This window comes from Emys orbicularis, chromosome 1 (genome assembly GCF_028017835.1).
Source record: "Emys orbicularis isolate rEmyOrb1 chromosome 1, rEmyOrb1.hap1, whole genome shotgun sequence".
Taxonomy (NCBI): Eukaryota; Metazoa; Chordata; order Testudines; family Emydidae; genus Emys; species Emys orbicularis.
Window position 1 is genome coordinate 47195629 of NC_088683.1, and position 17481 is coordinate 47213109.

A 17481-nucleotide genomic window follows, 5' to 3' on the forward strand; every position below is an offset into this window, starting at 1 on the left:
AGATTTTTAAAGGTATTTAGGCACCTAAGGAAGCAGATGGGCACCTAGGGGATTTTTAAAAGCACCTAGGTGCTTAACTCTCATGGCAAAACCCTACGAAGCAAAAGTTGCTGGGAGTTAGGCACCTCGGTGTTTTTGAAAATTGCATTAGGCACTTATCTGCATCTCTAGGCATATAAATACTTTTAAAAATCTGCCCTTGGTCCTAAGAGTCGCCCCACTCCTAGATGTAAAGTTACACATGTGCATAAGCCTTTGCAGGATCAAGATCCCAATCAGATAGTAAATACAAATTACCGGTACATATGTACTGGTATAACATGCCAGATGAAGAACTATTCTTGAATCAGTGAGGGTATTTATAGATTCCAAGGCCAGAAGGGACCAATGTGATCATCTAGTCAGTCCTCTAGTATAACACAGGCCCTAGAAGCATCCCAAAATAATTCATAAAGCACACATTTTAGAAAAAACATCCAGTCTTGATATTGTCATCACTAATAAGCTTTGTGGAAGAATCCACCCCTCCAGAAGACCCTTTCATTCTTGTGCACCCTTATTTTTCAGAATGCAATTTTGTGCCTGCAATTATTGTTTGTGCAAAATTTTTGAAATTATGAGTCAAATTAGGCATGCATTTTTGTTCCCACAATTTTGCAGGTGCAAATAACTGCACAATTTAAGTCACTTAGATGTTTGCACCTGCAAGTCAGATATTTAATCAGGTACCTTGATAACTAAGTAACCTAACTTGTGCCTAAAATATTCAAAATTCAGGTGGAAAAAGTGAGGGCCAATTATAGACATGCTTAGAAGACTAGCTCATACTGGCACTGATTCTGCAATTGACTGTATGTGTGCAAGACTGCTGTGCCCATGCAGGTCCAAAAGGACTCCAGTTCAGACTCCACATGGGCGCAGCAGTCCATCCGCACGCTGCCAGTTGCAGGACCAGGGTCATTGTTTGGAGAGATGCTTGAACTATGTTTGTAAAATGACAATTATATATAAACACCGTATATATATATATATATTTAATTCCTAGAGCCAATCCAGCCCTTGCGTAAGTGGCACAACTCCTGCTTACATTTGGCTGAACTGGTCCCCAGTCATTCTGACACTCTGAATGTATTTTCTAGCTGTTTTTCCGCATTCCTAAAGTTTCTTCTCTCAAAGAGACATTTGTTACAATTTTCTTTTACTTCTATATTTCTTGTGATGCATGACAATTGAATTTTGAGTATGGCATAGAGTCCAGAAGCTCAGATTGGAAAGAGCAAACCGTGACATCCAGCTGTAACAATTTTCAATGTCTATGAACATCAACATATTAAACTACACACAAATTGAAAGCATTAAGACATTGCTCTTGATCTCTGGATAGGATATCTACAAGAATGCAAATATGATATACGATAAACATCCCTGAGTGTGCAGTGAACTTGGAAACACAGCTCTGCTTTACAGTTTAATGAACCACATTTTTAGACCATAAATAGATAATTGAACACTATTTTTGTTAGTGGGTGCTGAAAATGTGGGGTATTCCAAACAAAAGATGGCATGTCAATACTTTACCTTCTGGAATAATTCTAACTGATGGAAGTCATCTATTGGAAAGCAGTCTGTATCATCGGTTTTACTGGAAGATAAGCAAATCAGAAGATCCCAAGAGCTTAATTTGCCTATGAAAAGGAACAGAAACATATTGAGAAAAAATATTATGCAATTCCAGCCTCAACAGAAAAATATACAGAGCCAAATCACGAGGACTAGCAGACTTGTCAGAGTATTAAATATACTACTAAGTGCGGGAGTAGGGGTGGGGTGCTTTGCTTTTCTATCCAGCACCACTATTTTGTTTTTTTTTGTTAGTTCCAGGATTTGGGACAAATTCAGAGCTGATGCATTAGGAGGTGTATGTAAAACTTCTCACAGCCCTCCCCTGATGCATGGATCTAAGATGGTGTAATTTATACATTAAGGATGTGGAAGGTGTTAAATTAAAGCTGAGTAGCTCCCTTCCTGCTTTAATTTGCTCTTTTTCCACACCCAGCTTCCCAGCATGTATAATTTTATGCCAAATGTCATTGTTACACATAATCTTCCAAGTTCTTTTTCTTTGAGAGTTAGTTAATTTTAAGTGTTGCAAATAATGCTTCTATTGTTGTTGATTTGGCTGTAAGGTTCTGTGCAGAGGAAGCTGTTGGAAGCAGCAAGACGGTTTGCTCTGCTAGACTCAGTTCCTGGAAACTGGGCATTAGATTGCCAGCATACCATTTGTCACCATCTCTGTTTCAGGACTGCTGCATAAAATCAAGCAAGTTATATCTGGAATATATCTAGACTCTGAGTTACTGATTTCCTTCCCCACTGGGAAGCTGACCCAGAAGACCCCAGATTTTTGCCACCACTCAGCAGGGTAGCAACACTTGTGTCAGAGATGGGACATTGATTTTGGAAGAAGATAGAACAGTAAGGGTACGTCTACACTTACCTCCGGGTCCGACGGCAGGCAATCGATGTTCTGGGATCGATTTATCGCGTCTTGTCTAGACGCGATAAATCGATCCCGGATCGATCCCGGAAGTGCTCGCCGTCTACGCCGGTACTCCAGCTCGGCGAGAGGAGTACGCGGCATCGACGGGGGAGCCTGCCTGCAGCGTCTGGACCCGCGGTAAGTTCGGACTAAGGTACTTCGAATTCAGCTACGTTATTAACGTAGCTGAATTTGCGTACCTTAGTCCGAAGTGGGGGGGTAGTGTGGACCAGGCCTAAGTTACACCAACTTACACTCCCTTACACAATGGAAGAGTGGGTACAAGTAAGTCTAAAGCTGTCTAAGGGCAGTTCTACACTACCGCTTAAATCGATCTAACTTACATCGCTCGGGGGTGTGAAAAAGACAACCCACTGAGCGACACAAGTTACAGTGACTTAAGCACTATCCACACTGGCACTACGTTCTCCTGCCTACATAGTTTCCACCTCTCACGGAAGTAGAGTAATTATGCTAATGGGAGAGTGCTCTTCCATTGGCATAAACCATTGGTGCAGCTGCACTGATGTAGCGCTTCTAGTGTAGACCTGCTCTAAGCTAAAGTTGTCTAATTTATACCACCTTATGCATCATCTCTGCATCTGGTCCTTTGAGTTAGATATGCAACTCAAATTTTGGCATGTTTTCTCTCACAGATATTCTGAGCAATTTAGACTGGCCCAGTCTCTTTAAAACAACCAAATTAGCCAAGCCCTGCTGAATGCACAGGAGCAGAGAATCAGTAAATGGGTAAGCACCTGAGGCACAGGAAGCCAGACACAAACAAGAATCTCAGAAGGGGCAGTCAGAAGGGAAATCGGAAGGTGGAAACTAAAGCCAGAATTGGCTTAATCTAATGGTGCTAAACTCTTGTTAACTATTGTGGTGCGGGTTCATTTTTGTTCCTACCTTCACAGTTGGAAACATTAAATATATTTTATTTCATGCTGTCTGTAGGACCCTTTACTTGTATAAGTCAACCCAAAGGCTTGGCCCCTGTGACATCCTGCATAACAATTTTTTGCAGCCTTTCCTCCCCAAAATGTAATTATTTCCCACTATGATCCCACCACCAAACACAAGGCTGGTTAAAGGATTTGTGAGAGGGTTAGCGAGATGGCCCAAATTTAATATCAAAGGAGTGTGTAGAACGTGCATCCATGATTGTAAAGCAAACTAGCACCTTTTATTTTTAGTGAATGGGCTACAAAGCTTAAGAGCTCCGGTTTTATTTTCGTTGCATCCATTATTGGAGAATGATACTATTTCTACATCAGGAAAACAAATAATGCTATATAAAAATAATGCATTAGAGGTAAGTAAAATTTGGGTGTGAGACTTGAGTAGGTGCCCCTTTATGAAACAAACAAACAAAAATAAGTAGATACGCCAGGGACGTATATAACTAACAAACAAACTCACACTCAGAGAACAAAAAACATACTAAGAAATACTTTGTTTTAGAGTAAAAGATTTATAGCATTAATAACTAATACTGTGATTTTCACCAGTCATAATTATCAGATAAGCACAGTGTTAAGTCTCTGACTAGTAAACACATTTTAATGAATCATTATAACTGAATATAAAACAATGTCTAGATGTGTTCGAACCGAGGGATGGAGTAGGAATTACCAGATCTCTGATGTAATTCATCTCCTCTTCTCTGGATATTGCTACATCTCCCAGCCTCAAAAAGATACTATAGTGCAAAATGTTTGCTTCTAGGACACATCAGACTGATCCAGATGTATTTACAAACAAAACAAAAAAAAGACTCAGACAAAGATAGCCCCAGCCATACTCATTTCTAATCCCGCTGCCTAGGAGCAGAGTTCTTGACATTTAGGGACAAATCTTCAGGCTCAGCTGGCTTCTGCTTTGTATGCCTGCCATTATTTATGTTTGCAATTAGGATAATTAGACATCTAAGCATGCATTACTTCAAAGCAGCACAATCAGAACTGAAAGAGGACCTATCTAAAGGAGTACACTATACTCCCCCAAAGGGGTGTCTATTTAGTACTGTATCTTGGCTTCAGACCGAAAGGTGATGATGACATTGGCCCTTCCGATAGACCAATACAGCTCTAGTCAGCTACAGTTTACCAACTGTTTTTGTTTGGTTTTACGGTAAAAATTAAAATACATATTTGTTATTACAGATGCTTCACCCCGGAGCAGAATCCAATATGAACACTCATAGGCTGCAAATTGTCCTATGTCACCCATCATGCGTGCAAACACTTCAGTGGGAAATGAAGGTGTGCAGCGTACATACACAAGACCATAGATCCGCCGCTATGTTATACATGTGATAGTGTAAAGCAACAGGGCACTGAAGAGGTTATTATTACAATTTTTATTACGGCAACACCCAAATGTCCCATTTGGGATGGGGCGCTGGTGTGGTAGGCATGGTGCAAACACACAATAAGACCAGATCCTAGCTCAGAGATTACAATCTAATTTAAAGCAAGACAATACGTGAGTTAACAAACAACCCAGGAAAAGGAAGAAGGGAGGACAAGGGTAACAGTAATATGATCCCATGTTAACACAGGCCATATGTGCATAACCTTGATGTTTCCAAACATTTAAACAAATGAATATTAACAACCCCCACACTAGCCCTCTCTCTAACCATTATCCAGTGGCAATTTCCTGTCGGCATCACAGTGTGGTTCTGAGGAGGGATTTGAAGGAGAGGGTTCAAAAAGATATTTAACTTTTTAATCATTTAAAACCTATATGAGTAAGACTGAACAGTAAAAAGTTACTAATGATTTGTTTAGATCTTTTCTTCTTCAAAAGGCTTTATGCACATTTGGCCAAATCCTGCTTGCCTCATTAAACTGATTTCAGTGGATCTATCTGCATAGGATGAGCAGCATTTGGCCCGTTACCTAGTAATGGAATGCATTCATCTCTCTCCCTTAGACAAGGGTTGTATAAGAGAGACTGCATTGACTGGGGAGCAACAAAGCTCACATTGCACTTACATCAGGCTTTTTAGGGGCTTGTCTAATCACACAAGTTGCACCATTTTTGCTAAAGGTGTGATGCTGCACCCATTTAGTTAAACTAATGCAACTGTGTGTGAACATTCTCCATCGATTTAAATCTGGTTTATGGCAGTGTAGCTTGCCTTTTATTTAACAAGGACAAGCTAAACTGCTCTAAGCCTGTTTTAAACAGACGTAAAAGTGTCCAGACACAAAGTTGCACCAGTTTAACTACATCAGTGCAACATCACAAGTTTGTGCGTAGAACTGGCCCAGAAGGTCTTATGTTATTAATTCAGTCCCAGATCCAACGAAGTGCTAACCACCCTCAATTCCCACTGGAATCAGTGGGAGTTAAAGATGCTTAACACATGGATCAGGCTCAGTGTAAGTAAGTATTTACACCTTCCATTCAGGGCCCCCTTTAATTAGTCTCATTCTTGCTGAGGCAGGGTGCCTGCCATACAAAGCATAACCCAGTAGCCTGCTTTCCATCTTGTTGATATAGTATACAGATCCACATTTTCATCCAGAGAGTAGGTGGTAGTAAGATAACATTGTTCTCATGAGTGTTGTACTCAGAACTTAGAACTGCTATGATGGTGATTAAGCAGAGATGTATAAAGAACTAATCTGAGTAGAAAAATAAACATGCTTTGATCAGAAGGGCTTCTAGAGTGGAAGAAATATTAAGCAGCTAGTGGAAACAGCAATGCAGAGACTAATGAAAACATTAACATTTGCTTTAAAAGACTTCTACAGAACTTTGACTTCTGGTATCATAGGTCAAAGTGAACAAGAATATCAGACTCTGTACTGTGAGAAAATAATCTTACTAAATTTTTTTTTTAAGGTTAAAGCAAACAGATTCCATGGACCCCCTACTGGAGAGGTACCTGTCAGAACTCTGGAAGTTGAAAGCGGATTTATAAAATGGAGCAATCTGATTGGCTCCCAGCCTTGCAATTATCACATTATAGCCTTCTGAGTTGGAACACATTTGGCTAATCACATTGAAGGCCTTACATTCTGCAGATGGGATCCCATGGAAAACAATAGGATTTTCAACATGGAATGGCTGCAGAAACGGGCCCAGATTGGTACAAATTGGTCTATATAACATATTAACAAGTTAGGTACATAGCTCAGCCTCTGCCTATTTTAATACAAAATGCACACACACACAAGCTAGCATTGGCTTTAAATTAAAAAGAAAGTGTCATCTAAATCATATACTTTGAAATTGCCTTCCCTGTATTACTGCCAACATCTTGGATTATTAAAAATGAAAGAACTTTTAAAATCTAATATACTGTTCACCCTTTATGCTAATTACTTTTGCACTTCATTCAGCTTTGAAAATGAAAAGACTAGTCCAGCTACATTTTTATTTATAGTTTCCAATTACTTTCCACTTTTGAATTCTCTTGCATTGTCACAATAATGCTGTATTTGAGTTGAAGCCTTACATGAAGATGTTTGCATTTTACTCCTGGGGGAATTCTGCTCCAAAAAATTAAAAATTCTGCACACAATATTTTAAAATTCTGCAAAGTTCTGTATATTTTATTTGTCAAAATAACACTATATAACCATGCCAGTTTACATTATTTTGGTAATTTATTTCAAAATACCTGTTGCAACTATGTCTGTAACAATCCAGACACACAAAAATTCTCCAGGAGCAGAGAGTTAAAGAAACCCCTACGACAAACCAGTTCCTGTTTCTCTGCCCCCTCCCTCCCAGCCCAGCTAGGGGGCCACGCACCCGCATACACACCCCAGAGCCCAGATACGGGGCCCCATCGGCCCAGATACTTGCACCCCCTCCTCCCCCAGAGTCCGGCTGTGGGGCACTTCCCATCCCAGACACCCTCACCCCTCCTCCCACAGAGCCCAGTCATGGGGTGACCCCACAACCCAGACACCCACAACCCTTCTTCCCCCAGAGCCCAGACGCAGGGTGATCCCACAGTCCAGACACCCACACCCCTACCTCCCAGAGTTCAGCTGCAGGACACCCCCCAGCCCAGACACCCGCACCCCCTACCAACCAGAGCCCAGCCATGGGGCATCCCCACGCCCAGACACACACCCCTGAAGAGAGGCTAGCCGGGACTCATCTCTCTCTGGGGTGGCAGGGAACCACACCGCCTCATGACCTTTGGGAATAGCTCTTGTGGGGAATTAGTCCGGCCGCGGGAGTCTTCCTCTATGGCCTTAGTGAAGGTACAAATAAACACAGTGAGCCCAGGCCCTGGGTGAGGGCAAGGCAATGGGGAGTCAGGTACTCGGACCCTCAGGCAGGGGCTGAGCAATAACAGTATATAATGGCAAGCCAGGCCCTAGGTCAGGGCGGGGCAATGGTGAGGCAGGCACTCGGACCCTCAGGCAGGGTCTGAGCAGTAACAGTATTTAAACAGTAGGCCCAAGCCCTAGGTTCCAAAGGACCTGAGAGAGGGGGAGACTACCACCCGTGAGTTGGGTGGCAGGGGGGGGACAGGCCCTCCCACTCCACTGCGTTCCGGCCCGGGGGCCTATCAGCGGCAGAAGACCCGCTGCAGAGTCAGTGGGGATCCTGGCTGTAACACACTGACATGGGTTCTGGCAGTGCTGCAACCAGACTAGGGTCTGCTGCCCCCGGGCTACTTCCAGACTCCCCCTCTTGAGGTACCTGGGTCAGGGTGGTGTCCTCAGGGGGGTCCAGCACCATGGGTTCCTCGGGATAGCTGGCCAGGGGTAGACTCAGCAACTCCTTCTGGTAGCTGGCGCAGGGCAGGCTCAGCAACTCCTCTGGGTAGCTGGCACGGGGCAGGTCGGCCCAATCCTTGGGTTTTCCGCAGGCTGCTGGGCTTTCCAAATTGCGAGCTAGGCCAGATGCATCTGGCGTCCCCGGCAGCTGCTTCCCCAGCAAGCCCTGAGGTTGGGCCTTTATACTTCTGGGGCAACACCTGAACCTCTGGGCTCAGAGCTCCCTAGCTCCGCCCACTCTGGTGTCCGAAGGCGCTCGTCTCTCTCCGGGGCAGCAGGGAACCACTCCGCCTCACTGCAACCCCCCAGAGCCCAGCCACAGGGCCCCCCAACCCAGACACTTTGCACCCCTCTCCCCAGAGCCCAGGGATCCAGAGGAAGAAACAGCCTGATGCTGGGTCCCAGACTTGTACGGAGTTTCCTGCATGCCACCTTCTTCCTTCAGGGCATGCAGGTAACTGCAGCTGCTGGGAATCCTCCAGCTCTGACCCCTCTCCCCAGCAGTGTCTTCTATTTGTGAGCTGTGGAGCTGGGCTCTGTCGGGTTCAGCAGCCCCCTACTGGTAGCCAGCAGCTCTGCAGCACCAGTTCTGTGGGGAGAAAAGGAAATTCTGCACAGAACATTAATTCTGCACAAATTCTGCTTTGCACAGTAGTGCAGAATTCTCCCAGGAGTAGCATTTAAATCTGTTTCCACTGCAATATATGATTAAAAATTACATGAATACATTTCTACTAATGTTACGGTTTGGTAAAACCTCCCCTCCCCCTCTTTTAAAGCTACATTTGAGGCCTACACTACCTGGCCATATCCCCTCAGACTAGTTATAGAAAATAAATAAATTGGAGGCTTTTAGATTCCATACAAGCCTAAGGAGACAGTGACAGTTTATTTTAGTTTTTTAGAAAATCTGCTGCTCCAACATTTAAGGTAATTTTCCAGGCAAATTTGAATGTCATGAGACTTGAGAAGTGGTTTTCAGTGGTTTTCAGAAAAAAATATTTTTTTTTTTTTTGCTATTTGTGTTGAGCTCTGACATATTAAAACCCTATTGGATGTTCACATACATTTTTGACATTCTCTTTGAAAATAACTTTTTTTTTTTTTTTAGAATAATGTGTAGTGGCTCCCTAAAAACTAGAGTTGATTGGAATCAAAACCCTCTGTCCCTGTCACAGCAGCGCGGTGCATGGATACATTCTTCTGAAGGTTGCCAAAATTTAAGCATCTAAAATCTTTCATTTAAAAAAATCTCTCTTATGGGGTAGGCCTTGGGTCTGCAGCAAAGTCAACACACAAAGGGGTGGATGGGCAGTTACTCAAGCCCCTAAACTGCTGTAGTTACCAGATAGGGTTACTGAGGGACTGCATTACTGTTTTGCTGCCTGCCTTCAGGTTATGGGGCGGACAAGACAGCAACATAAAGCCCAATTACTTTATTTATGGGATTCAAGTGAAGAATTTCTCTGTGGTACAGGATGTCCACGTTTGAAGACATGCCCAGTGTAGTTTTTACTGAATTCAGTCCAGTGAAAATTATCCATTGCTGGTTTTGGTGGCCTGTCTGCATCCCTTTTATAAAGATTTTAATGCCATTTGTTCGATTGCAGATTTTCTCACTGTTGCTGGCCTGACCTTTTTTATTTTATTTTATTTTATTTTCTGTCCTTGGTTTTCCTTCTGAAGAATTTCCTCTGAAAAACTTTTCACACCTGGGGGACTGTCCCCTCAAATTAATTCTGACTTAGGGGAATTCTTGCTTTCCAAGTGGATTTCTTTTAACTTGACAACTGAAATTAGAGGTCTGCAAGTATCATCAACTCAAATTTCACTACAGTGACTATGAAGAAACGATTGTTGTTATTTCAGTGGTGAGAACTAGGAAATTAGCCTGAGGGAACATTATGAGGTTTATATTTATTATTTGTTAGCATTCCAGGTGCCAGCTGAGACTTTAACTATGCACAATTCTTTTTCACGATTTCACACTACATGCTCCATCTGATTTGTTGAGACTCCACTGTGGTCTTCCATAAGGCAACGTTCTAGTACAACTGAAATAGCTAACTCAGTTCTAAACACCATCTATTTACCCATTAACTCAGGCTGAAATCTTGGTGTATAAATTATAGTGAAGTGTTCTGACTGGGAAAGAAAACACCCTTTAGAAGAGGCTAAGGTACCAGGACACTGCAGGCTAAATTGGAAGCTGCTTTGCATGCCCTGGAAGGGAGAAAGAGCCTTCTTACTTCCCAGGGAGCGCAGCCTCTGCCAGGCCCCGCACTATTCCTTCTCCTACACTTGTGGATTAGCAGGAGTGGTGCCTCAGCTCTGTCCAACACCTCCCCTGTCCCCCAGCCCAGCTAATCTGGTACGTCTGAGGACATACAGTAACTCCTCACTTAACGTCGTCCCGGTTAACATTGTTTTGTTGTTATGTTGCTGATCAATTAGAGAACATGCTCGTTTAAAGTTGTGCAATTCTCCCTTATAATGTTGTTTGGCAGCCGCCTGATTTGCCCCACTGCTTGCAGAAAGAGCATCCCATTGGAGCTAGCTGGTGGGGGCTTGGAACTAGGGTGGACCGGCAGCCCCCCATCAGCTCCCCTAAGTTCCCTGTGCGGCAGCCCCCCAGCAGGCTATCAATTGCCGGGTAGTTTAGCTGTCCCTCTCCCTACTGCCGTGTGTTACTCCTGCCCTCTGCCTTGGAGCTTCTCCCGGGAGCCTCCTGCTTGCTGTGCAGGCAGGGGGGGAAGAAGGGTGCTAATATCAGGGTGTCCTCCTCCCCCCGCTCCTGTACCCCATCTTCACAGAGCAGGGCAGAGACATGACAGGGCTCAGGATGAAGCAGCAGCTGCTGTCTCAAATTGCTGATCTACTTAAAAAGGCAATGTTCTTAGAGTGGGGTCAGTGTACTTAAAGGGTCAATGTGCGTCTCTCTCTCTCACACACACACGCACACAGGGCTGGCTCCAGGCACCAGCGCAGCAAGCAGGTGCTTGGGGCAGCCAACGGAAAAGGGGAGCACGTCCGGCTCTTCGGCGGCAATTCAGCCGCGGGTCCCTCAGTCCCTCTCGGAGGGAAGGACTTGCCGCCGAATTGCCGCCAAAGAATGAAGCGGCGGCGGTAGAGCTGCCGCCGAAGTGCTGCCAATCGCGTCTTTTTTTTTTTATTCCGCCGCTTGGGGCGGAAAAAATGCTGGAGCTGGCCCTGCTCTCTCTCACACACACACACACACACACGGTGTGTTGTGTTAACCCTTGAGGGCTCAGCCAAGTGCTAGTTCATCATTTAGCAGTAAGGCATTCCCTGGGAAATATCCCTCCCTCTTCCACCCTCTGACTCCATCACCTCAACCAAGCTTCACAATCATCATTGCTGTGTACAATATTAGTTTATTTGTTTAAAACTTATACTATGTGTATATGTGTGTGTGTATATATATATATTATCTATATTTATTTTATCTATGTATAGATATATTTATCTATATAAATATATTTATTTTATCTATTTATGTATATGTATACATATACATATATATATATACATATATATATATATACACACATACATATACATATACATAAATAGATAGATAAAATATAGTCTTTTGTCTGGCGAAAAAATTTCCCTGGAACCTAACCCCCCCTATTTACATTAATTCTTATGGGGAAATTGGATTCACTTAACGTCGTTTCGCTTAAAGTGGCATTTGTCAGGAACAGAACTACAGCTTTAAGCGACGAGTTCCTGTACTGTGCTTGGTGTAGGACTGGCACAGATTACTTACTCCCCCAGAGCAAGGGGATTCACAATTCAGTTCCTGATCTGCTCCAGCACATCTCTATACTGACTCTTGCTCAGGGCTTCTGGCAAAGCCACAGCTGAGTCTAGCTGAGGGACTCGGGCCTGGAACCCAATTCTTCTCTGTCCCAGCCCGTTACCTATATCACATGACCAATGAATTTTCATATTCAGGAGATGACTGTTCTGAGCTGTAGCCTTCACCATTGACTATCTGTGAACTCATCATTATATTAAGATGGATATGAAAAATATTTTGTGACCTGTAGAGGAATTTCATCGCAAATAAAAGGCAAACATTCCACACTGAATCACTGGCAAAGACATCAGGGCAAGCCAAACACTCAATTCTGGTATTCCACTTCTATCCTGATACTCAGCACCTTCAGATTACTATGGTATGCTCTTAGCATATTGGCATTCCCAAACTACTTTCTGCACAGCATTTATCAATAAGATACTATTCTCCAGAAAGAAACTAAGAAAGTGCCAGTGATGGCAATGAAAGTTTGCAACTGACTTCAATGGTAGAAGGAATAGGCCCCAAAGATGAGAAAACTGCACCTCCGAGAGAGTACCGAGGATCTCCAGTGATAAATAACATCCACGGTCTGTGGGTTTTTTTATTCATATACATTATCTTAATTTTTATTTGATTCAAAACAAAAAGCTGGCTACTTTATCACTTTTACAAGAAGCCAAGATAGTATAAAATGGCTTGGTGGCAACCCTAGATTATGGTTGTGCAAATAATGTTTTTTAAACATATTGGCATAATGCATCATAAAACCAATATACAAATATTAAATAATTAAGCCACATAATATCCTTGTGAAGTAGGCAAGTATCATTATCACCATTTTACAGATAAGAAAACTCAGGCCCAGATAAGCCAAGTGATTATACCAAGGCTACACACAAGTGTTGGAGTTGGTGTTGGCTAATACAAAGACAACTCCCCAGTTATTGTATTCCTTTTTTTCTTATATTCCCCAGTTACATTTTTAAATTAAGTTTATTCTCTCCTCCTTGTCATTCTGAACTATCTTTCTGGGGGGTTTGTTTATGCGAAAGTTATGCAATGTAGATGCTATTTCCACATACATATTTTCCATAGAATATGAACTCCGTGGTTTTATAGTAAAATCATCCCTGAAGAATTTTTAATGAAACTTAGGTACTGATCTTTCACCAATGGAGGTAAATAGCAAAACTTCCACTGATCTGAATAGTACTATGAACGAGTGACTTTGTCAATATTTCCTCCATAATATTCCATCTGGGCTATAATGTTTATGTTAACAGACGTATTGGAGCATGAGCATGAATACCACGACATATTCACCCATGAAAGCTCATGCTCCAATACGTCTGTTAGTCTATAAGGTGCCACAGGACTCTTTGCTGCTTTTACAGATCCTGACTAAGACGGCTATCCCTCTGATACTTGAATGTTTATGTTGTAAATCAGGTGATCTTCAAACTCTCTAGAAGTATGCAGGCAGCGAGATAGACATCACCCAAATCTATATTATACTATTTGCCTGGGATTTTCTTGAAAGTAATGTGGATTTTCTTCATATTTGGACAACTGCAGAATTTCCTAAAGCTGGCTCTCTTTTCCACCTCCGTCAGGATGGAGTTCTGGTTGAAAAGTGCCAGGTGAAAGATGTGTGTTTTCATTCTCAACTTTCAGCCATTTCTGGGAGGATAACTGCTTGATAACAAGAGGCAGACTGGACATTTAGTTTTATATTAAAGGACTGACTTTCAGAAAAGGCCCCAATGGTCGCCTAATTGTGCTTGTAAAATTGAAGCCTGGATTGAGATCCTTTCAAAAATAAGATGCGAAATATCTAGCAATCTGTCTCATTTTTGCTTGGTTATATTATGTTGGAGTACTAACAATTAGAAGCATGTCAAATATCAATCTCGTAAGGCAGAGGTGGCCAACCTAAGCCTGCGAAGGAGCCAGAATTTACCAATGGAGGAGCGAGGGCACGGCAGGCTCAGGGGAGGGGGCAGGAAGGGGTGGAGTGGGGGCAGGGCCTGTGGCAGAGCCAGGGGTGGAGCAGTGAGCACCCTCTGGCACATTGGGAAGTTGGCACCTGTAGCTCCAGCCCTGGAGTCGGTGACTATACAAGGAGCCGCATATTAACTTCTGAAGAGCTGCATGCGGCTCCAGAGCCACAGGAGAGTTGTCTGCAAAGACTGATTGATATAATTAGTTATTTTTTGTTACTGGTTGCCATTACTTTCATTAAAGTTGGCTTTCTGTATAAATAAACTTTTCCAGAAAGCTGAGAAACATCATGCATAACTCAAAGGTACTGGTTTCTAAATAAGTTAGACAAGTTTTTTTCTTTTTTTAACATCTGTTTATGAAAGCCAGCTTTACATCTATATACTCATCCAGGGTATTTGACATGATTTTCAATATAATATTAAAATATTCAGGATTCTGTTTTAAAATTACAGCTTGTGAGAGTATAATAAACATGGTTCAATGGAGGACTTAATATTTTATGAAAAATAAACATCCTTATCGGTAAATGTAGTATATGGTGCTTTAAGAATGTATATGTTTAACAGAACATTGTCAGGCTCTTTGCAAAGTCCACACTAGAGCCCTGGCTTTGGTTCATATATTGAATAAGGTTAATGTTGAAAAATACACTACAAAAGAACCTAAAAACAGTAACATTGGGTCAGACCCATGGTCCATCTAGCCCAGTTTCCTGTCTGACAGTGGCCAATGCCAGATGTTTTTGGCAGTTGGAGGTTTAGAGATACCCAGAGTTTGGGTTTGTGTCCCTGATCATCTTGGCTAATAGCCATTGATAGAACTACCCTCCATGAATTTATCTAATTCTTTTTTTAATCCAGTTATACTTTTGACCTTCACAATTTCCCTGTCAATGAGTTCCTCAGATTGACTGTGCAGTGTGTGAAAAAATACTTCCTTTTATTGTTTTAAACCTGCTTCTTATTAATATTATTGACCCCTAAGAGCATAAGAGCAGCCATACTGGGTCAGACCAAAGGTCCATCTAGCCCAGTATCATGTCTTCCGACAGTGGCCAATGCCAGGTGCCCCAGAGGGAAAGAACAGAAAAGGTAATCATCATGTGATCCATCCTGTCACCCATTCCCAGCTTCTGGCAAACAGAGGCTAGGGACACCATTACTGTCCATCCTGGCTAATAGCCATTGATGGACGTAACCTCCATGAACTTATCTAGTTCTTTTTTTAACCCTGTTATAGTCTTGGCCTTCACAACATTCTCTGGCAAGGAATTCCACAGGTTGACTGTGAATTGTGTGAAAAAATACTTCCTTTGTTTGTTTTAAACCTACTACCTATTCATTTCTGGTGGCCCCTAGTTCTTGTGTTATGAGAAGGCGTAAATAACACTTGCTTATTTACTATCCCCCACCAGTCATGATTTTATAGACCTCTATCATATCCCCCCTTAGTTGTCTCTTTTCCAAGGTGAAAAGTCCCAGTCTTATTAATCTCTCCACATATGGCAGCCATTCCATACCCCTAATCATTTATTTTTTTTTTGCCCTTTTCTGAACTTTTCCAATTCCAATATATCTTTTCTGAGATGGGACGACCACATCTGCACGCAGTATTCAACATGCGGGCATACCATGGATTTATATAGTGGCATCATGATATTTTCTGTATTATTATCTATCTCTTTCCTAATGATTCCCAACATTCTGTTCGCTTTTTTGACTGCTGCTGCACATTGAGTGGATGTTTTCAGAGAACTATCCACAATGACTCCAAGATCTCTTTCTTGAGTGGTAACAGCTAATTTAGACCCCATCATTTTATATGTATAGTTGGGATTATGTTTTTCAGTGTGCATTACTTTGCACTTATCAACATTGAATTTCATCTGCCATTTTGTCATCCAGTCACCCAATTTACTGCATTCCCTTGTAACTTTTCGCAGTCAGCTTTGGATTTAACTATCTTGAGTATTTTGTATCATCTGCAAATTTTGCCACCTCACTGTGCACCCCTTTTTCCAGATTATTTGAGTATGTTGAAGAGCACATGTCCCAGTACACATGATTGGAGCTCCATGCTATTTTAGTATACTATTTGTTGTTGCAATTTTCTTACCATATTGCTACATTTATTAAATTAATCCTTACCCCAATTTAAAGGACTTTCACATGAACACCACATGGTAAATCACATGTATTTACACCACCTAGGATAATTCATCCCTGGTATATTTCGATTAATTTCAGTGGAGTCTCAGACCATAGCCCCGCTTTACAGCCTGGATAATGTTGTTTTTCATATCTGTTAACATGGCATAATTTGTTCAAGAAAAGTATTAATTTTAGCTAGTGTATTCAGACTGCTAAAATATTGTAATTGTTTTAAGCTATAACTCAACATAAAAGTTATCACAGTACTGGCTCTGGGATGCACTCATGCATGTGATTAAGTTTGGAATATATATTCCAAGAAATGTACATTGTTATTGTAACTATAAATTTTTTGTAATTTTGTTTTTAACTTGGTAAAATGCAATATTCAAAATTATTTTGAAATAATCAGTAAACACCTTCCCTTTTTGGGGCAAACAGCTCATCTTATTTTTTAAAAACTTACTATTTTACAGAGGGTTTTTTCCACCCTATTTCAACAATGATCTACAGAAATGTTTTCAGTGCGCTTAGGTTAAAGAAATGACAACATGTTCTGTTCAAAATAAGCAAGGAGAATGAATATGTTTTTGAAAAGTACACAGTATGCTAGTATACACTAGCATGATAATGCAGAATCCCATTAAAGAATAAAAATTATATGGGTATTTTAGGGACTAATATGGCTCCTACTGAAATAAGTGGCAATACTTACATTGACATCAGTGGTATGGGATCAGACCCACACTTAATAATAGTTAGCAAACAGACAAGCAGCAATATTAAAAGCAACATAAGAGTGACCAAAATGTTATTTTCTTGTGTTTGTAACATATTTTTTTCTCAAATCACATTGAGCTTTCATTATAATGAAGTGGAACAAATGCCTTAAATATGCTAGTAATTTGGTAAGCTCTGATGGATGTTATTACAGCTCTATGAGCCTTTTTTGTGCATTGAGTCTACAAAGTTCTTCTGCTGAAAGACAGGAGAACAGTATACATTTGAAATGTATGTTTTTACTTGACAAAGCTTTGCCAGGAACACATGACATAAATTTTGCCCTAAGAAACTAATATATTTTGTACAGTGTCCGATGTGCTTTTAAGCCATTAGTTAACCAAACCTACAATGCTTTTGAGGAAACCTTAGAAGATTTTCTTTATTTAGACTGTGACACGCACACAGTCACTTTGTGGCCAA

At 41.6% G+C, this 17481-nt stretch overlaps 1 protein-coding gene across 1 annotated transcript in view; it reads right to left on the reverse strand.

Annotated features, from left to right (window-relative positions):
• Positions 1-17481, reverse strand: part of CPED1 (cadherin like and PC-esterase domain containing 1) — a 199648-nt gene that overhangs the window by 162944 nt on the left and 19223 nt on the right. The window contains exon 3 of the mRNA XM_065423264.1: positions 1579-1685. Within this exon, the coding sequence (XP_065279336.1) occupies positions 1579-1685 (107 nt within the window). The remainder of the gene's footprint in view (positions 1-1578; positions 1686-17481) is intronic.